The 21,888-nt window shown below is 43.8% G+C and overlaps 1 protein-coding gene across 1 annotated transcript in view; it reads left to right on the top strand.

Moving 5' to 3' along the window:
* The window catches only part of TLN2 (talin 2), a gene marked incomplete in the record, with an annotated part of 559,462 nt that overhangs the window by 371,662 nt on the left and 165,912 nt on the right, over positions 1 to 21,888 (top strand). The window contains 8 exon segments of the mRNA XM_014593350.2: positions 1,383 to 1,563; positions 2,426 to 2,539; positions 4,462 to 4,570; positions 5,359 to 5,567; positions 6,134 to 6,232; positions 11,593 to 11,760; positions 13,324 to 13,618; positions 17,614 to 17,780. Coding sequence (XP_014448836.1) covers positions 1,383 to 1,563; positions 2,426 to 2,539; positions 4,462 to 4,570; positions 5,359 to 5,567; positions 6,134 to 6,232; positions 11,593 to 11,760; positions 13,324 to 13,618; positions 17,614 to 17,780 — 1,342 coding nt within the window.

Raw genomic sequence — 21,888 nt, 5'->3', positions numbered from 1 at the left:
AGCAGGGAGTAGTGGATGATCAAGTCAAGTTTTGCTTCTCAGCTGTAGTCCCCAGACCAGCGGTGCTAGGGTTGTGGGCATCCTATCTGAGAAAAGGGATTTCAGGGAGACTCTGAACAAGGTGTAGAGTTTAACTCCACCTTCAGAGCCTATGAGCAGTTATGAGTCCTACTCTGCATTTCCGATTTCAGCCTCCTGAATTGGGTCATTTTCATAAGAAAGCTAGAGAATGAGCTTCTCTTTGATTCTGGCTGTTGCATGGAGAAAGCTAGCCATGTAGCCAGTAGAGGAAGTACTGTTCATAAAGTACCTCCTACATGGCTCTCTTGTCACAGGCTGAGAAACAGCACAGGGAGTGGTTGAAAACATGGATTCTGGGACCAGCAAGTGGTATGGTGGTTAAGGAGCTGGACTCCCACATAGCTGATCATGGTTCAAGTCCCAGACCCGGTAGCTTGGAAATCACACCAGGTACATGTGTGCCCAAAATCCCAAGAGGAGAAGGGATTATGGTGTGGCCATTTCCCCAGGGGTGATTTTTCACTTTCCCTCTTTGTCTTTCTGGTGAGTGCATGTACCCTATGGCAGAAACCTCAAAAGAAAGGAAAATGAAAGTGGATTCTGGTACCACATTTGCTGGGCTAAAATCTAGGATCTTCCATTTACTCTGTGGCCCTGGGGAAGTTACTGAATTCTCTGCCTGAATAAGTCCACTTTAAAATGGGGCTAAAAGTAGTACCGCACTGTAGGTTTCCTCACTTGTATTAGTCATAATACCTATTAAACAATGCCTCACATGGGGTGTTTGTTATTAGCATTGTCATCATCATTTAAAATTCAGGACAATATCTATTTTAAATGCCCATTTCATTTTTTTTTAAGAATACTAATGTGTAATCCATGAACTGGGTAAGTTGACAGTAATTATTTACATGACCATAAAATGATTTATCTTAAGGTTCTCCTCCTGAGCATTTATTGCTGTTTCTTCATTGTCAATTCTGTTTATTTCCTTTATTTTATTTTCAAGTTTATTTATTTTTCCATGAGAGAGGTAAAGAGAGTAGGGGAAGGAGGAGAGAGACAGGTATTCCCAACAGGGTCTTCATACCACTCTTCACCCCACAGTCCACCCCACAGCCAGCCAGGATCACGGACTGCACATGCATAGCCGGCATGCTCAGAGAGGTCCTGGGCACTTACTCAGGACCTTTTCCGTGTGGATCCAGTTGTGTTCCTTCTGCGCCCCCATGTAGCCTTGCATGTGTCTCTAAATTGGCCTCCCTGGTGTGAAGCAGCAAACACGTGTGACACCTACGGTAGCTTCTGCGTACACTCCAGGTGATGACTGCCTTACAGTGACCAAATGGTCTTCCCCACAGGTCCACCATCTTGCAGCAGCAGTTCAACCGGACCGGGAAGGTGGAGCACGGCTCAGTGGCACTGCCGGCGGTGATGCGCTCGGGCTCCAGCGGGCCTGAGACCTTCAATGTTGGCAGCATGCCCTCGCCGCAGCAGCAAGTCACAGTTGGGCAGATGCACCGAGGCCACATGCCGCCCCTGGTGAGGCTGTGAGGGTGCATCCCCTTGTTCGTGCACTGCCTCTGCTGTGTGGGGGCACATCACCAGGGTGACAGGCTGTAAGGGGGATCTCTCTAGCTGCCCAGTTATGTATTCTTTTAACTGGGTGAGTCTGATCACTGCCGTCTGGGATCAGAGGTGTCCTCTGTGACTCAAGAATCAGAGATCTCTCAGTGCAACTTATGATTAGGGACAGAGCCCCGCTCGAGCAAAAAACAAGCTTATTGATCCAGATCCCCATAGAGAAGGCTAAGAATTAGATCAAGTCTTCAGTGATCATCACCTTTCACCCCAGGAGTCATTGCTTCCATTCCACTGCCCTGTTCTGTCTGATTCAGTGCCTTTCTCAGGCCTGCCTTGGGAATCCTTAACTATTGGGCAAGAACTTTCTGATACCACTAGAGCCGCAATGCTCCGAAATATGACCCTGAAGAAGCATGTTGACTAAAGGTTTGGATAGAATTAAGCATTTATCAAGAAGCATTCTCATCTAACACCCGTATGTTTTCTGTGCATAAGATCTTTTGTCCTTAGTGCTCAAGGGTTGGGTTCCCTGATTCCCTTGCAAGAAATCTACTGAGCCTTATCAGCTAATTAAGCTCTCCCCACTCTTGTGATTATAATCCCCCTATTGCAATCACATTCATTTTATATTCTATTAATATAGCGCAATATCTATTTCTGGCCCCTAGGCTGAAATGGAAGATGGTAGGGGAGCTCTCTGAGATGTGTCCTGGACTGTTTTGTCTCGAACTTAGAGCTCCTCCTTGCCTCGTGCAGCATACAGGGCCATGCCAGTCGCCGGAGTGAGGTCTGACTGCCTTGTGTCCATCTGTCTTTGCAGACCTCAGCCCAGCAGGCTCTGATGGGGACCATCAACACAAGCATGCATGCCGTCCAGCAGGCCCAGGAGGACCTCAGTGAGCTGGACTCACTGCCGCCTCTTGGCCAGGATATGGTAAATGTCATTCAGTGGTTTTTGTGCATTCGTTATCTGTCTTCCGCTAAGTGATAAGGAAGCCTGTGTTTTTTTGTTCAAGATACTGAGTCTTTCAATTGTATCAGGAGGATAATCACAGGGTGCCCCTGGCTGTTGGCAACACCCAATAAGGGCTGAGAACTTGAACCCTAGAGTTATGTGATTGGGGTTCAGTTTCCTACTCCACTACTCACTAGCTGTGTGAATCTAGGCAGCTTACTCTGCCCCCACCCAAACCTCCACTTGGTCATCCTTAAATAGGGTTGTTGTGAAGACACAATTATCTAGGCATTTGTGCAGCTCTTACTACCCAGTGCATAGTAAGATCTCAGTAATTATTAACTGTTTTTGTTGCCTTTATTAACAGTGGCTCTCGGACTTTGCCCTCAGCAGAGTTTCCCGGAGAGCTTGCTAAAACACATTGCTTGGCCCTATTATTTCTGCATGGACCATCACTTGTCAGTCCATGGGCAGGACTTAGGATCTTGTGAGAGGTGCAGAATCGAGGACCCTACCCCAACCTACTGAGTCAGAATCTGCTTTTGAACCAAGCTCCCAGCTGTTTTGTGTACATTAAAGTGTGAGAAGCATTGGCTAACTGTCATTCTCAGCCCTGCTTTGCACATTAGAATCATCTGAGGGCTTTAAAAGCAAAGCCCAAAGCCCCAGTTGAGACCTGGGTAGGGCCCAGGTTTCAGCAGTTTTTTAATTCTCCCCAGGTGCTTCTAATGGGCAGTCAAGGGTTGGAACCCTCTGTTGTAGGACTGTCTAGTGCTGTCCCAGGGCCAGAACCAAGATCAGCCTGCAGCATCATCTCCTGCAGTAGGATAACTGCCCTGCACGTTTTCCCTGAACGATGTGATTTTTGCTTGCAAGCTGTGTGCATGGAGGTTGCTGGTATGCACTGTGCTTTTTCTCCTAAGGACCTGGAAGCATTAAATATTTTACTTTAGGGAATTTCAGAGCAAAAATATAGGTTGCCCACAATGCCATGACATATCCGTCTATGTTTTTCTATGGAAAGTGAAAAATTACTTTTGCGACAACCCAATGTGAGATAAAGATTTTAAAAATTAAGATTCACCAATTTTCTAAGAATATGATAAGATAGAATTAGTGCTAGACGTATCCTGAACCTAGATTAATATTTTGGGGATGTTTTTTGAAACAGATCAGTACCTTACTGCAGGGTCATCCTTATCAGTGCAAATGATCATTTATTAGCTAAGTCGTGAAATGCCAATTGCCTGAAATAGCAACTTTGCTATTTATGGTTTCAAATAAACATAAAATATAAGAACAGGAAAGGTTTTAAAAACCATTGAATTCCTACAGGAGAAGAAATGTAAGACTCAGGACCTAAATATAATTGGCCAAAGATCATATCACTTGTTACTGGTTCCAGCTGACCCAAGATTTCTGCAGGAAATATGCTACATCTGTGTGCACAAGGCCCTTGCTCATCTTCAAGGTGACACGGATTGTAAACAAGAGATGCTTCCTGCATTGACAGAGCATCCTTACAAGCTGAAACACCCTATTCTAACTCTGGGAATATTAGCAACAACCATTAGTGCTAATGTGCAGTATTATTATGAGATGTTGATTTTTCTTCTCATTATTTTTCAATTGAATTTGTCTAAACAAACCCACATCAATTTTTTTCTCGCTGAGATCTTAAAAAAAAATAAAAATAAGCATAATATAAGGTATAGGAAGAATGTGCTTGCCATTCAGCCTATTTGAACAAGCAAGAAATTTGTCGAGGATATAATTGAAAATGACTTAAAGATGTGTCCTGTTGATGCTGGCCCAGTACGAGGGTAGTCAAAACGTGACGTTTTTGGTCGTGTGGGTGATTCTGTGCTCTGATTGTGTCACGGTGTGGTCTGACTTTACAGGCGTCCCGGGTATGGGTTCAGAATAAAGTTGACGAATCTAAACACGAAATCCATTCTCAAGTCGATGCTATCACAGCTGGGACAGCTTCCGTTGTGAACCTCACAGCTGGTAAGTCCCAGAGAGACTTTTGGTATATTGCGGTTTTGTTTAAAATAATAATAATAATAATTCTGATTGAAACAATGTATTTTCATATAGTAAGTAGATAATCTATCTTTAGGCACTTAAAGTGCTTTGCGCATTTTCTCCCAATGCCCCAATTGAAATGGAAAAACCATCTCTCTTTTTTTTTTTATCTAGGTCATGCATCATTATGAAAAAGCACTTAGTTCTTCCCATTGGTGGTCAATAGGCTAGACATACTTCAGAGTCTGTTAAGGCTCATTTCTCTCTCCTGGGAGCTTATAGTCTGAAGCTGGTTTGAATGACTGGGTTATCACTTGTGCCCTCACCTATCCTGTGCACTAGGATCCTCATCCATAGCATGACTCCCAGCCTTGCATGATCAAGTAGGAGCAGGGAAATGTCTTGGTTCACCCTGCAGCCTGTCAGTGTTCCAGGAGCAGAGCTGACCCCCTGAGCTTCTGACAGAGACCTGGTGAACAAGGCTGTGAGATGCCAAGATTTCCTTTGGCATTTTCAAGTGGCTCATACTCAGCATCTCAGTGTCAGAGGCCTGCAGGTCAAAGGACGTTTTGGAAGTACCTTGGAGACAGGGAGCAGCTCTTCTCACTGTGCCTGTGCAGAGCTTTGTGTCCGGCTCCTGCAGGGTGGCAGGTGATGAGCTCCTGGCGTCGTGGGGTTTTGAAAGTTCTCACCAGTCACTTGTCTCCTGCCAGCATGGACTCTCGACCGTCACTACCCTCCTTTAATGTGATGGTCCTTCTTTGTCCCAGGTGACCCCGCAGACACTGACTACACAGCTGTGGGCTGTGCAATCACCACTATTTCTTCCAACCTGACGGAGATGTCCAAGGGTGTGAAGCTCTTGGCAGCCCTCATGGATGATGAGGTGGGCAGTGGCGAGGACCTGCTCAGAGCTGCAAGGACCCTGGCCGGGGCAGTGTCGGACCTCCTGAAAGCTGTGCAGCCTACTTCTGGAGAGGTGCGTGTCAGGGACAAGCAGTCACTCGGGTGGAGTGACTGGTGCATCCTTTGGGGACCACTGGGCTCTGGTTCCTGAGCTGTTCCTTCTATTCTGATGGTACATGTGAACAGCGTAGTATTTAGAGCTATTAGACTGAGTACAGAAGCTGAGGTTCAGCCTTTGTGAATGGTTGATCTCTTAATATGGCCTTCCCCAAAAAGGTATTTGATTTGATGCAACCCCAGAAACTTAACATGCATGGAAAATGACATTTAAAGGGAATGTAAATTTGTACCCTAATTTCCTAACACCTATTACCTTCTTAGCAGTTGAATAAGATTCATTAATTAGACCCTTCAGATTCGTCCACATATTGCTGGTTCATGAGATAGTGGGTACTTGTCTTCAGATTCTACCAGGACATTCATGTCTCCTATCTGGCAGGCAACCCAAGATTCTCATGTATATACTAGAGGGATTCCGATTCCCCTGGGATTCCCCTTCCTGCACTGCCATGTCTGATGACCCTGGGAAGGAAGTACTTTTTTTTTTTTCTCTCACCAAGATATGTTCTTTCTTTGTAGCCCCGACAGACAGTTTTAACTGCTGCTGGCAGCATCGGACAAGCCAGTGGGGATCTTCTGAGGCAGATCGGAGAGAATGAGACAGATGAGCGATTTCAAGTAAGTTACTTGCAGTCTTACAGTCTCAGAAAGGAGTCTATGGGATGGTCTAGCCCTGAGCAGGAAGGATGTCATGGAACACAAATCAAATTTTCCTTGCAGTATCAAGAATAAGATAGAAGTCTTTTTGTGTTAATTAAAAACAACAAAAAAAATTTTATTATTTTATTTTTTTTGGAGAGGTTTTAGCATAGGGTGCATGCACTCACCAGAAAGACAAAGAGAGACAGAAAGTGAGAAATCACTCCCTAAGGGGGGATGGCCATGCCGCAATCCCTTCTCCATTTTCCTCTCGGGATCTTGGGCACACATGCACATGCACCTGGCGTGAATTTAAGCCAGGTCCTTGACTCGAACTGCAATAGACTACATGGGAGTCCAGTGATGTAGCCTTTATGCGAGCTACTGGTCTCCAAAAATTTTAATAGAAAAACTCATTTCAATTTCATCACTGAAAAGTACTTAGCCATTCTGATTTTCAGTAAACACAAAAGTGGAGACAGTACCATCATGAGCCTGCCTGTGTCTGCCACCCAGCCTCTACAAGATCAACTCAGCCAGTCTCATTTTATCTCTTTGTTTTGCTATTATTATTTTATATATTCAATTGCTATACATCATTTAGCTTGTAGAGAGAATTTATCCCACATGAAATACATCTCAGGCCAGTTTTTTGGGGAAAGTTGTTAATGGCATCCTTCTTGAGCCCACATATAAGCAATTAAATGTGTGTAGACGCCTATACATGCACTTGCATACTGCCGGCTTTCCTTTGAATTCAGAGATGTTTCAGTTTTCTGTGTCTTATCCAGAACTATGCATGTGGCAGATAAGTCTGTTTTGTGACCTTCTTTTTTCAATACCTGGAACTTGTGCTGTTTGTCCTTTGATGAGCAGCTGTAGCTGGCTTTGAGTGTTTGGCAGCAATCACTACACTGCAGCTGAGACCAGAGCTCTGTCTGCCTACGTCCCAGACACCGTAGATGGTGCAGATGCCTGAGGCTGGGTGGTTCAGGTTGTGTTGTTGAGCATCTCTTACCACATACTTTAGGACTGGTGCTCCCCACACACACACCCTTTTCTTAATTAAAAAAAATTTCCTTTTTAAAAAATTTGTGTGCAAAATCAGACATAATGAGGGTTTTTGCCTTAGGGTGCATTCATTCACTAGAGAGACAGCAGGAAAGTGATGGCCTTGCTACAATCCCGTCTCCTCTATTCTCTTCTTGGGATTTTGGGCGCACATGCACACACACACACACACACACACTCCCAGCTGGCAAGTCTGGGACTCAAACTTCCATCAGCCATGTGGGGGAGTACAGTGTCTTCACTACCAGACCACCTGCTGGCCCAAGGCTGATGCCCTTTAGCCCTCTTCTTAAGTCTGATTTTGCCCACAACATATAAATATATCCTAATTAAAATATTATAGTTCTAGCCCAGTTCCCTTGAATATGGCCTTTTCCAAAATCTGTGTCACACTCTAGAAATTCTGCAAAATTGAATTGGCTTTTGCTTTAAAAACATCTTTTTCTCAATTATAAATTTTACATAATATTTATGTATAGCTAAATATTAGAGAGAAGAAATCATAACAGATTATAAACTTACAAGAATTAACACTACAGAGGCCAGCAGATGGTGTCATGGTTAAGTCTCTGTACTCCCACGTGGTCACCTGTGGTTCGAATCCTGGACCTGGCAGCTTGAAACTCATGCTGAACACATGTGCATGTGCACCCAAAATCCTGAGAGAAGAATGGAGGAGAAGGCACTGTGGCCCTCCTTTCTAGGGGGTGATTTCTCACTTTCCCTCTCTCTGCTTCTCTCTCTCTCTCTGGTGGGCGCGTGTACACTATAGCAAAAATCTAAAAAAAAGAAATGAATAAATACTACAGATACCACCAAATCTAGAATATAACACTGTTTTCATTAACTACCTGACACACCTAAATGCTTTTTCACTTGCATTTTCAACTGCATCCTTTTGGCTACCTCTTCATTTTGCAGTGATTCTTTCATATTTCATAGAACCAAAAGGTCCTTCAGCTTTCGTCTGGTGTTCGAGTTTCTTGCAACATGGATGGCCATTTCCATGCCCTTTTCTATAGAACTACCACATTTCATCAGCACAGCATGTGTCAGATACACTAAGATGATCGCACATGTCGCGACGCGTGACATATGCACTGTCACCGTAGATGCATTTGTTTCTCCTTGGGTCGGCACGTACCTGTGACTGGGGCCATAGGACTCCTTTGTATCCCGCAGTGCATGGACACATTCAGTCAGGGACTTTCGTGTCATGACAGAGGACGAGTCCCCACCACAGGTGGTAGAAGCATTCCTGGAAGCTATTTCTACTTGGAAATGCCGGTGATAACTTGACTGTAAACAGAATTAACGGCAGGCCACATAAATAGATCCCACAAAATGCAAGCTTATTGACATCCTGACATCCCCCTCCAGATCTCCAAATTGTCCTTGCACTGGGCTTTACTTTTCTTATTAGGGCAGGTAATTCTTTGTGTGTTTAATTTGCTAGGGGTGTAGATGTTAGCTGGAGAGAGAGAGAAAGCATTCCCGATGGGACATGGTCTCACCCCAATCCCTCTCCTTCATTTCTCCATCCTGTCAGGATTTGGAGCATGCACAGACACAGACCCCGCTTGTTTTTGCAAGCTCCAGGGCCAGGACTCAAACTATGAGGTCAGCCATCTGCAGTCTGACTCCTTTAATGACTAGGCTGTGGGGCTGGCCCAGAGCAGATGATGCTTTATAGGCAGGGCCCCACTCAGCAATGTGCAAAATAGGTTCAGCTGTTGGTTTATTAGGCTTCATTATCTTGAAGTAGTCATTTTACTTTCCTCAAAAAATACTCTCTCTTTTCCCAGTGTTAAGGAGGGTTGAAGATAAAGTCATGATTCTTCCTTAAGGCATCCCATACATCCTTGAATTTTTACAGCTTCAGATTTTTTTTTTTTTTTTTAACCTTTGACAGATTGTTTTCATTGCCTATGAAGTAAACTCTGGTTCCCAGTGTTTGTTTCTGTTCAGACATGCTAGTGAAGCCGGTCCAGGTCCAGGTCCAGGTCCAGGGTGTTAGTCCTGCAGTCTTGGTTGCCAAGGAAATGCCTGACTTACATGTCTCCATTTGCATGAGGCCTCTCGGTGAAGACCACCAGTGCAGTGAGGTGATCTTGTGGTCCCTCCGAGTTAGGGACAGCCCCTGGCTTACTGATGTTGAATTTATTTCTCTGTTTTTCTGATTCTTGAGATGCTATCTTGGAGCTTTTCTTGGGTTCTCAATGTACTGTGTGTTCCCACAATTAACAAAGATTTATTTTACACAAGCTACATAATAGTGGTCTTGTTGAAAAGTTTGACAAAGGCCTTGTCAGCAACTATAGCTGTAGTATCACGTTCTTTTTCTAACTGTATTTTTTTTTTTTTTACAAAATTAATAAGAGGAATGGGACTTCTTTAAATGATTCTCATTAAGCCCTTTAGAACAATCAGGATTCTATGTGACCAAATACCGGTCTCTGTGAAAAGATGGATTCATACCAAGTGAAGGAATTCTAGGAACTGCTTGGGAAATTCATTTTTAAAGTCTTTTAAATATTTTGAGATATGCAAATTACATTTTCACCAAGCATTGAGACAGGTGTCCAAGAGCTGTAACTTTTCAGTCCATGTTGGGTGCAATTCCTGAAAGTTATGTTGGAGACAAGTGACAATCCGATCCCAAAGGTGTCTTCAGTTTCTAGGATCATGGGCTCAAGTCTTTCCTTGGATAGCCAAGAAACATCACAGACCAAAAAGAAAAAAACACTGAACTATGTTCCTTTAAGACTGCTTAGTTTTGTCCATTTTAAAAATCAATGTATTTGGGGATTTGTGGGTTTCTGGTTTGTCTAGATTACATATCATCTTTGCTCCGTGTAAGACTCTACAGACTGAACATTCTTTCCAATATGTCTTCTTATAAAATATCTCATTGTAAAGACTGTGGGTACCCTTTGCATTTAGAATCAAAAGTGCTTTTTATTATCTGATGAATTAATAAAGACATCTGACCACATATCCTCTGGGAGAAAGCTTTGACATGTTTGTTCAAAGTAAAAATGGCTTGTATGTTTGGGAAAGCATTTCCAAACCAAATAAACTACTTTTGATATTAAAAGCAGAGAAGTAAATTAAATGTAGCAGTGATGGCTCTTGAGGTCAGATGGGTGACAAATCTAGTAGGAAAAATCAAAGGATTCTCCATCCTGTAGGCAGAATGCTTTTGCCTGGAGTTGAAACATGCACTGATCTTTAAAGCCTTGGAGCTACTTGCATCTTCAGTCAGATGGTCTTGTAGCTAGTTTATGTAGGAGCCCTTTCCTTTCTATAATAATTTAATTTCCATGGAGAAGGCTACAGAATGCTGAGAAAAACTCATGTTCAGAGTATTCCTTGGCTCTTGAGCTGAAGATATCAGTACCAGCTGCATGTGTATGTCCAAGGTTGCCCTCTGGAGGCAGAGATGGCACTAAATTGCTTATGGTAACTTGGGTCCTTGTGCAGAGTGGAAATCCAGCAGGTACGTGTTCAAGTTACAGTGGGGCGTGATGACTTGGAGGCTGTGAAGGCTATACATTATAACTCTCCTATGCACATGGTGCTGTGGCACCTGGACATGTATTCAGCTTCGCCTGGTCTACCACGTCGACCACATTCCAAAGACAAGGTCGAGACTCAGTGTTGGATGAGCTAGTGAATGGAAGTCAGTGGGTAAAATCAAAACTATGTCCTGAAGTTAATCTATTTTAGATGGAAACCTTTGCTGCTTAACAGGTGTTTATAAGAAACAATGTTATGGGGCCAGTAGGAGGTGTGATTTTTAAGGTGCTGGACTCCTACATGGCCAACCACAGTTCAAGTCCTGGACCAGCACCTTAAAGATCATACTAGACATGTGTGCATGCATGCCCAAAATCCCAAGAGAAGAATGGAAAAGGGATTGTGGTGTGGTTGTCACCCCACATCTTGCCTTCCCCCTCCCCAGGCGATTTCTCACTTTCTGTGTCTATCGCTCTCTTTGGCAAGTGCACATGCCCTATGACAAAAAAAAAAAAAAGACTTATATCCATCCTATGTATATCTAAAGATTTATATCCCCTTTCTTAATTAGCTCTAAGGATACACTGATGTTTCAAAAAACGAATGAAAACAATATTCTAAAGTACTAAGGAAAAAGATCAAATGCAATTGTAGTAAAGTGTTTAGTTCAATACTGCTTTATCTTTTCAGGCTATGAAGGGTGATTAGGAAAAAAAATTAATGAGTGCCTTTTTATTCCTATGCCTTAGGATGTTTTAATGAGTTTGGCCAAAGCTGTTGCCAATGCTGCTGCCATGTTGGTACTGAAAGCAAAGAATGTTGCTCAGGTGGCCGAAGACACCGTCCTACAAAATCGTGTGATTGCTGCTGCCACCCAGTGTGCCCTTTCCACCTCCCAGCTCGTGGCGTGTGCCAAGGTCAGCCAGTGGGCACCCCAGCCCTTTCTACACAGTGTCATGTGCATGTATCTGCTTCTAGTCAGTGGGAGGGAGTAGGGACTGGCTTTGTTAAACTGTCTCAGATGTGGAGCTTGCTTTAGGTATTCTCTTTTAGGAGACATGATGGGACTTGAGCATAAGTTGTCTGATCTGCTTTTATAATTTGCTCAAGTCCTAGTCAGTTGGTACTCTCCAACCCATGTCTTTCTGCAAATTTCTCTCTCCTTTGGACTTCTCTGTGCATCTTATTGACACTTGCACTCACAGAGTTCTTGCACTGTGCGGTCTAGCACTGTAAATGGCTCCAGAAATGATCTACAGGGTTGATGGGAGCCCTGCACGCTGCACAATGTCTGAGCAAGGACGTTAATTGTCACCAGGTGTACACACTCTGTGTGTCACATATCACCTCACTAAATCTCCCCAGCAACCCTGCAAATTAAGCACCGTGATTTGGTAAGTTGCTTAAGGCCTCAGAAGTAGTAAATGGTAGAGATGGGGCTGTAACTCAGATCTGTCTGACCCCAAATACTCTTGCCACTACATCACGTATGTCTTCTGAGTGAGGATGCATCAGAATATAGGAAATGTTCTTTTCTGAACATTTCATGCCCTGTCACGTTGTGTAGATCTGTGATCTGGCTCAGCCGGCTTTTCATATCCTGTGGTAAGATTTACAGCATCAATTGCTGCTGTCCTCTGTGGTCTCCCCACTGCTGTCCTTGTCCACCCTGCAGGACTCCACAAGTAATTGACAGAATTTCCCTATTCCTAGAATATTATGAAGCAGAGTTCCAGGTGTCTCTGGAACAAGAAAAATACACCGTCAAGTACTACTCAGCTATAAGGAACAGTGAGACCTTATCATTTGATTCAAAGTGGATGAATATAGATTTAATGCTAAGAGATGTAAGTTAGACTATGAAAGATAAGCACTGAATATCCCTGCTTAGTATTTACCAATGTCTGCACTCTATGGCAGAAATCAAAAGATCAGAAAATAGAATAGCTGGGAAGACAAGTGTGGAGACCAGAAACTATACGGGAGGTGAGTGGGAGAGGCTCCGGGAAGAAACACTTACCAGACACAAAGATGTAAGGTTCTCTGTTGAAAATGGTGTATATGGAAGATCCCTGATTTGATTGTCACATACTACATGCATACTTTGAAAAACCATATTGTGTGCTTGTATACAGTGATTAAATGTAAATAAGAAATCATAGGGGAAAAAAGAAAAACTTTTTTTAGGTAGTTATCCTATTCTAACGCAGAGGGTCCTAAAAGAAAGAAGGAGACTAGTAAGTCTCAGAAAACGTCTTCCTGTGGACATAGCACAATGGGCTGTCATATGTGACTAATCTGAAATCACAAAGGAAAAGTGGACTCGTGGAGTATGAGAAACTTCAGCACTGGTTGGCCGAATGCCTGCTCCTGTAGGAAGGAACAGAGGCCAAAGCGTGAAGGCCCCTGATGGAATGCCAGGGCACACAGGGACCAGAGGTCATCCATTGTGCCCCAGAGATGCTCCTGTCTTGCTCCAGGTCGTGAGCCCCACCATCAGCTCCCCAGTGTGCCAGGAGCAGCTGATTGAAGCCGGGAAGCTGGTGGACCGCTCGGTGGAGAACTGCGTCCGTGCCTGCCAAGCAGCCACCGATGACAGCGAGCTCCTGAAGCAAGTCAGCGCAGCAGCCAGCGTGGTCAGCCAGGCCCTGCATGACCTCCTGCAACATGTGCGACAGTTTGCTAGCCGAGGCGAGCCCATTGGCCGCTATGACCAGGCCACCGATACCATCATGTGTGTCACCGAGAGCATCTTCAGCTCCATGGGCGATGCCGGTGAGGTGCTGGGCTGAGGATGGACGGGTTTGGGAGAATAGCAAGGGCAAGTTCTCATCAGCTTCAGCCAAAGGCTTCCACCCCGAGGCTTAGAAAAAAGCCCCGATATGCCCTTCCATTGTTACGTGGAAGGACTTCGTCAGAGCAAATGAGGTTTTCATTATAATTGTTATAAATCCCTTCTTATTTTAGGAGTACACGTGTTAGGTATGGTATGGTAACTTTGGAGCAGCCATGAAAGGAAACAGGATTGAAGTTTATTATACTTACGTGTTCTCTAGAGGGGGTCATGCCATGTCACAGAGGGTGATAAGGAAAAATACCACATGGTCAGAAGACAGAAGACAGGAGTGAGGGGAGAGCCTAGACCACAGTCTCCATTAGAGTTTCCTTGGGAAACACAAGGTAGAGCAGGGCAAAGAATGTTAGATTAGGCTCATTGAAGTAATTTTGGCAGATCCTAAGTTATAGGGTTGGTCATTGGCTACCTGGTGCCTGGCTCTGGCTTGATGAAGGCAGCAGGATATTGCCTGCAGGGTTTCTGGGCCAGCTAGAGCAGTGGTTCCCAGTCTTTTTGGCACCAGGGAACAATTTCATGGAAGATGTATTTTCCATGAACCGAGTGGAGGATGGTGGCTTCAGGATGAGTCAGGCAAAGTTCATTACATTTATTGTGTACTTTATTTCTATTATTACTACATTGTAGAGGTTTTGTTTGTTTGTTTGTTGGTTGGTTTTTGTTTTTTTGTTTTTTGGGTTTTTTTTTTTTTTTTTTTTTTTGCTATAGGGCTTGTGCACTCATCAGACAGAGAGACACAGAGAGACAGAAAGCGAAAAATCACTCCCCATGGGGGATGGCCACACTGCAATCCATTCTTCTCTCGGGATCTCAGGCATGCACGCACACGTGCCTGGTGTGAGTCTTAAGCCACTGGGTCCAGACGCGAACCGCAGTTGACTACGTGGGAGTCTAACGACATTACGCTAAGTGTTGGTCCCTATTACTACATTGTAATATATTGGGGAAAGCCATGATAACATTTTTGCATAGAAAAAAATATATCATGATTTTTCCAACAATCCATAACAAAGTAATTACTCAACTCACCGTAGTGCAGCATCAGTGGGAGGCCTGACTCTAGACAGTCCCATCTAGGGTCTCCTATGAGAATCTAATGCTGCCACTGATCTGACAGTAGGCGGAGATCAAGTGGTGATGTGTGCGATGGGGAGTGGCTGTAAATACAGATGAAACTTCCCTCGCTTGCCCATCACTCCCCTCCAGCTGTGCAGCCAGTTCCTAATAGCCACGGCCCGTTACCAGCTCCTGATTGGGTAGTTTGCCCATCAAGGACATGCTTTCAGAAGAGCCCTTGGCTGTGTCTGAGAACTGGCTGCACCAGAGGAGGCAGCCTCTCCTCAGCAGAAAGGCTGTTAACTATGTCAGAACATCATGATACACAGGACATTTAAAAATATGTGCAGTGTACCTGTTCTGTTCATTGAAAAGAATCTCCCTAGACCTGGCTCATCACTGTTCCATCTAAGTCCCAGAATTGACCACAGCCCTATTTCTCCTTTCAGCTGTCTAGAACCGTTCAATCTTCACGTGATTGTGTGTATATATGAGAGAGCGAGAGAGAGCCTCTTCCTTTTTATGTACATAGAATTATGTTATATATACTATTTTACCACTTTTTTCACTTTTTTGTGTGTTCACTTGTACTTTAGTCCTTCTAATGGCAGCATAGTATTCTATACTTTTAGTCATTATAATTTTATTATTTTTTATGGAGATTTAGGTATTTTCTGAGTTTGTTTTGCTCTTACAAAAATGACATTACAGTAGCATTCTTATAAAAGGTCTTAGTTTACTTCATGGCTATATATGTAGGATAAACTCCTAGCAGTACATTTTTTTCTTATGTTAAACATTTCTAAGACATTTCTCGCCAGAAGGAATCCACAACTTGCAACCCTACCCATGTGTAAGAGGTTTGTTTTCTCAGTTCCTTACTAGCACAGAACAAGTATTTTTTTATTTGTTTTTAGTAAATTACATTCTATTCTTCTGTAGCTTTTTTAAATGATTTAACAAGATAGGCATGTTCTACGCATTTGGATATTTTTTGTTCCTTTGTCTTATTTTTTTTTTAATAAACCTTTTATTTTGAAAGAGTTTTCTATTTACTAAAGCATTGTAGAGGTAATACAAAGAGTTACTACATACCATTTCCAGTTTCTTCCATTTTAAAAATCTTCCTTAATGCATGGCACATTTGTTAAAGTGAGAAGATTAGCATTGCTACATTACTCTTCTTAAAAGAAAAATATTGCTATAGGACACACGTGCTTGCATGAGAAAGAGAGAGAGAGAGAGAGAGAGAGAGAGAGGAATAGTGAGAAATCACCCCCCGGGAGGATGGCCATGCCACAATCTCTTCTCTTCCATACTCTTTCTGGGATTTTGGGCACACATGTACCCACCAAGATGTTGCAAGCTCTGAGTTCTGGGACTAAGACCACATGCTGGGCCATGTGGAATCCAGTGCCTTAACTACCAGGACACCTGCTGGCTTGATATATTCCTCTGAGCTGAACTATAGACTTTATTTGCATTTTATCAGTTTTTCACTGATGTCCTTTTTCTACCTTGGAATCCAGACCAGAGTTACACACCACATTTAGCACATTTTCATTTTGATAAAAACTTTTTTCTTCCCCCTTAACATTTCAGTGCTCTAGCATTCTTCTTAGTTAGTGTTAGGGAGAGGGAGAAATCCCTTGCCTTTGACTGGTTTTATTTTTAATGTTGATTATTATGTCCTTCCCACTTTTAAAAGAAAATTGAAATAGATTCCAGTAAAATCACAGTCATAGTAAGACCAAACAATTATTGGGTCATCAGAAAAGTCATGACGTATTTTTCTATGTTTTTCAATGCAAAAATGCATCATGACTTTTCTGATGATCCAATAGTAAGACAAGCTCAAACCAGTGCTAGAACGAAAGGGGTAAGAAAGAGAACATTGATAGGGAAAACTCTGGGCCAAGGCACATCTTAGCGCTTGAGCCTGACCCTGGGCTCTGTGCTGCCTGGTTGTGGGAGCTAGATAGGTGTGTGATGTCCCTCACCTGGGCTTCCACGGCATGCAGGTTAACCCACAATGTGGACATCATTCTTCTCGGTGCCCATTCCTCAAGTTTATTATAGAGCCCTTTGTGTAAATGGTTCCTAAAGCAGCATAAACAACGCTATTTAAATCATGTGGTTTTCTTCTCTGCCTTCCCTTTATATATGCGCCTCCCTGACTATCTGTGAAAAGGGTATTCCTCACACTGAAAGCTGAAATCGAATATGTTTGTGGAGTACCATGCTGGCAGCCATAGGCAATATATTCAGTTCTGGGTTAATTCAGATATGTTTCCTAGTGGAGCATGAAGATTCCGTTCTCTTCATCCTGCTTGCCAGGGCCTGTTTCAGTGTTCCTGGGGAAACATAGTACGTATCGTCCATAAAGATCCTGTTTCAGGGAACCAGCAGTTAGCGTAATGGCTATGTCGCTGGACTCCCACGTAGTTGACCGCGGTTTGCGTCCCGGACCCGGTGGCTTAAAACTCAGCAGAGTAGTCTGCATAGCCAGGGCTGTTTCTCCACTGGGTCATCACTGTTGGCCACATTGATTAACTTGAACTTCAGATTTTCAGTCCAGACAAGACTGTACTGGACCTGGTGGCTTAAACTCAGGCTGCGCACATGTGCGTGTGTGCCCAAGATCCCAAGAGGAAAATGGAAGAGAAGGGATTGCAACGTGGCCATCCCCCAGGGGGAACTGATTTCTCACTTTCTGTCTCTTTGTCTTTCTGTTGAGTGCACATGCCCTATAGCCAAAAAACAAACAAACAAACAAACAAAAAAACTGTACTGGCTTCTGACGTTTTATTGACCTTTGGAAAGCAGGTAAACAGACGTCATGCTCTCTCCTATCCTCCAGGCGAGATGGTGCGCCAGGCCCGGGTCCTGGCCCAGGCCACATCGGACCTTGTCAATGCCATGAGGTCAGATGCAGAAGCTGAAATTGACATGGAGAATTCAAAGAAACTCCTGGCAGCAGCAAAACTCTTGGCTGACTCTACTGCTCGCATGGTGGAAGCTGCGAAGGTACTACATGGTTTGTTTGAAAAGTGAGCACTGCTGAGTGTTAGGATTTAGATGGTATATTCAAGATGGAGGATGGCCAGCTAAGTGTTCATTTTTGCTTGTTTAAAACTGGTGTGATGGGTTAGCCTGTGGTGTGATGGGTAAGAGAGCTGTATCCCATGTAGCCGACAGTGCAGTTCAAATCCTGCATCTGGCAGGTTGAAAAATACACTTGATGGGACCAGCAGTTAGCGTAATGGCTATGTCGCTAGACTACCATGTAGTCGACCACAGTTCGAGTCCTGGATCTGGTGGCTTAAACTCACGCCAGGTGTGTGTGCATGTGTCCCCAAGATCCCAAGAGGAGAATGGAGGAGAAGGGATTGCGGCGTGGCCATCCCCCTTGGCGGGGGTGATTTCTCACTTTCTGTCTGTCTTTCTGGCGAGCGCATGTGCCTTATAGCAAAACAAACAAACAAACAAACAAACAAAAAAACAGAAATACACTTGATCTGCGTGCTTGCCCAAAACCTCAGGAGGAGAAAGGAGAAGAAGAGATTGCAGTGTGGCTGCCCTTCCTGGAAGGTGCCTTCTCACTTTCCCTCTCTCTCCTCTGTCTCATGCAAGCCCATCACCCTCTGGCACAATTTTAAAACAAACAAACAAAACCCTATGTGGTTTTGTAACATTTAACTTTGTTCAGGTGACAAAGGAGGTCGTGAACATGTGAATGCAAGTCTTCAGGGAAATGGTGCTGACTCAGATGCAGGCAGCAGAGTAGTCTGCATAGCCAGGGCTGTTTCTCCACTGGGTCATCACCGTTGGCCACATCGATTAACTTGAACTTGAGATTTTCAGCAGTTAAGTTTATCTGTATCTGTTTTCTTCCTGTAGCCCTAATGTTACTTTTCATGTGACTTTTCAACTTAACTCCCATCAAGATTTAGCATAGTAGTGTGTGCCCTACTTCACTGTTCTTCAGATCCCAGTAGCAGTAGCAAATACTATAGAAGGGACTGAGTACAGCGGTTATGTCGCTGGACTCCCACGTAGTCGACCGCGGTTTGCATCCCGGACCCAGTGGCTTAAAACTCACACTGGGCGCGTGTGCGTGTGCCCTCAAGATCCCGAGAGGAGAATGGAGGAGAAGGGATTGCGGCGTGACCATCCCCTCTGAGGGGGGTTATTTCTCGCTTTCTATCTCTCTGTCTGTGGGAGCACCAGTGCCATATAGTGAAAAACCTCTCAAAAAAAAAAAAAAGATCCTGTTTCTGAATCACTGGTGGGACTGTGTGTGTGTGCACATGTGTGTCTGTGTGGAAGATACATGGCATACTCTGATGCATACCTCAGTGTGAGAACTGTATATGGGTAAATCTCTATTTGTTCTTGTTTTTTTAAATTTTGCTATTGCTTGTTGGAGAGAGAGAGAGAGAGAGAGAGAGAGAGAGAGGAGGGAGAGTGAAAAATCACCCTCCGGGGGTGATGACCATTCTGTAGTCCCTTCTCCTCCATTCTCCTCTTGGGATTTTGGGCATGCATGCACACCCACCCTGTGGATTTTCAGGCCATCAGGTCCAATACTTAAACCATGCAGTTGGCCACATGGGATCCAGCCGCCTTAACCACTGAGCCACTGACTGACTCATTTTTTAAATTTTTTATTATGCATATAGCACACATTTATTGTGGACTTAATAGAAAATGCATATAAATATATAAAAAGAAAAGAAAAAAATTGCCTTCAACTTCCTACTCCCAAGATAACATCTTTAATGTATTTCTGTGCATACAAGTCATTAAATATCTGCATCTTATCCCATCTTTCTGGCCTCCAGGCAGCAGTAGTGTATTCCATCCAACGACATGAATCACTTCACTTAAATGGCACCATGACAGGAGTGAACTACGAAAAGGACCTTTTTTGTCCACACTTGCCATTGTGTTCCAAGGGACTGAGTTCACAGAAACACCTCCTATGTAGGGGCAAAGGATAGAACCAGGAAAAGACAGGGCTTGAGCCCCCTCCTCTGTGCCCTGTTTTTTTTTCAGACTAGAAGGTCTTCTTTTAACTACCCTCTTTTAGCAAAAATACATTACGTTGTTAAGAAAGTCATGATGTTGGGACCAGCAGTTGGCATAATGGCTATGTCAGTGGACTCCCATGTAGACAACCACAGTTCAAGTCCTGGACCTGGTGGCTTAAACTCACACAGGGCACATGTATGTGCATGCCCAAGATCCCAAGAGGAGAATGGAAGAGAAGGGATTGTGGCATGGCCATGCAGCGTGGGGGGGTGATTTCTCACTTTCTGTCTCTGTCTTTTTGGTGAGTGCAAGCTCCCTATAGCAAAAACCTCTCCCCAGAAAAAGAAAGTCATAATGTATTTTTCTGTTTTTCTATGCAAAATGTGTCATAACTTTCCAGACAACCTAAAATATTAGGGTTTTGAGTAGCAGTTAGTTTTTCAAAAGTTTTACTAGTTTTTTTTCTGTTCCCTTCTTAAGTTTATCCATAGCCTTTTCAAGTAAACACTCATATTTGAAAAAAAAAATTAGTTATTAGACTAGAAAGAATCTTAGAGAAAGTTTAGTCGGTCTCTTTTTTTGGTAAATGACGAAATCGAAACTCAAAAATATGAAGACTAATGTCGCATAACCAGGACTGCGCCAGGGTGCCTGTTTCTTTCTGCGTGTGCACAGCTCACCAGGCCGTTCATTGAATTTACCAAGTTGCAACTAACTTGATTGGAGATTTATGTTCTTTTTGGTTATTTATATTACATAAATTCTTCTTACTCTTAGTTAAAAGTTACTTTGGGAGCCAGGGGTGGTATAGTGGTTGTGGTGCTGGACTCTGACATAGCTAACCACAGTTCAAGTCCCAGACTTGCAGTACTCGAAAACCACACTGGGCACTTGTGTATGCATGTCCAAAATCCCTGGCAGAGAATGGATGATTTCTCAGTTTGCCTCTCCCTGTCAGTCTGTCTGTCTCTCTTTCTCAGGTGAGTGTAGGCACCTTATGGCAAAAACCTTAAAAAAAAAAAAAAAAGGGTGTGTGTGCATGTGTCCCCAAGATCCCAAGAGGAGAATGGAGGAGAAGGGATTGCGGCGTGGCCATCCCCCTTGGCGGGGGTGATTTCTCACTTTCTGTCTGTCTTTCTGGCGAGCGCATGTGCCTTATAGCAAAACAAACAAACAAACAAACAAACAAAAAAACAGAAATACACTTGATCTGCGTGCTTGCCCAAAACCTCAGGAGGAGAAAGGAGAAGAAGAGATTGCAGTGTGGCTGCCCTTCCTGGAAGGTGCCTTCTCACTTTCCCTCTCTCTCCTCTGTCTCATGCAAGCCCATCACCCTCTGGCACAATTTTAAAACAAACAAACAAAACCCTATGTGGTTTTGTAACATTTAACTTTGTTCAGGTGACAAAGGAGGTCGTGAACATGTGAATGCAAGTCTTCAGGGAAATGGTGCTGACTCAGATGCAGGCAGCAGAGTAGTCTGCATAGCCAGGGCTGTTTCTCCACTGGGTCATCACCGTTGGCCACATCGATTAACTTGAACTTGAGATTTTCAGCAGTTAAGTTTATCTGTATCTGTTTTCTTCCTGTAGCCCTAATGTTACTTTTCATGTGACTTTTCAACTTAACTCCCATCAAGATTTAGCATAGTAGTGTGTGCCCTACTTCACTGTTCTTCAGATCCCAGTAGCAGTAGCAAATACTATAGAAGGGACTGAGTACAGCGGTTATGTCGCTGGACTCCCACGTAGTCGACCGCGGTTTGCATCCCGGACCCAGTGGCTTAAAACTCACACTGGGCGCGTGTGCGTGTGCCCTCAAGATCCCGAGAGGAGAATGGAGGAGAAGGGATTGCGGCGTGACCATCCCCTCTGAGGGGGGTTATTTCTCGCTTTCTATCTCTCTGTCTGTGTGGCGAGCACACGTGCCCTATAGTGAAAAACCTCTCAAAAAAAACAAAAAAAAAAAAAGATCCTGTTTCTGAATCACTGGTGGGACTGTGTGTGTGTGCACATGTGTGTCTGTGTGGAAGATACATGGCATACTCTGATGCATACCTCAGTGTGAGAACTGTATATGGGTAAATCTCTATTTGTTCTTG

The sequence above is a fragment of the Tupaia chinensis genome, unplaced genomic scaffold (assembly GCF_000334495.1).
Source record: "Tupaia chinensis unplaced genomic scaffold, TupChi_1.0 Scaffold000063_1, whole genome shotgun sequence".
Taxonomy (NCBI): Eukaryota; Metazoa; Chordata; class Mammalia; order Scandentia; family Tupaiidae; genus Tupaia; species Tupaia belangeri.
The sequence above is the reverse complement of the archived record's forward strand: the minus strand, read 5'-3'. Positions and strand labels throughout refer to the sequence as shown.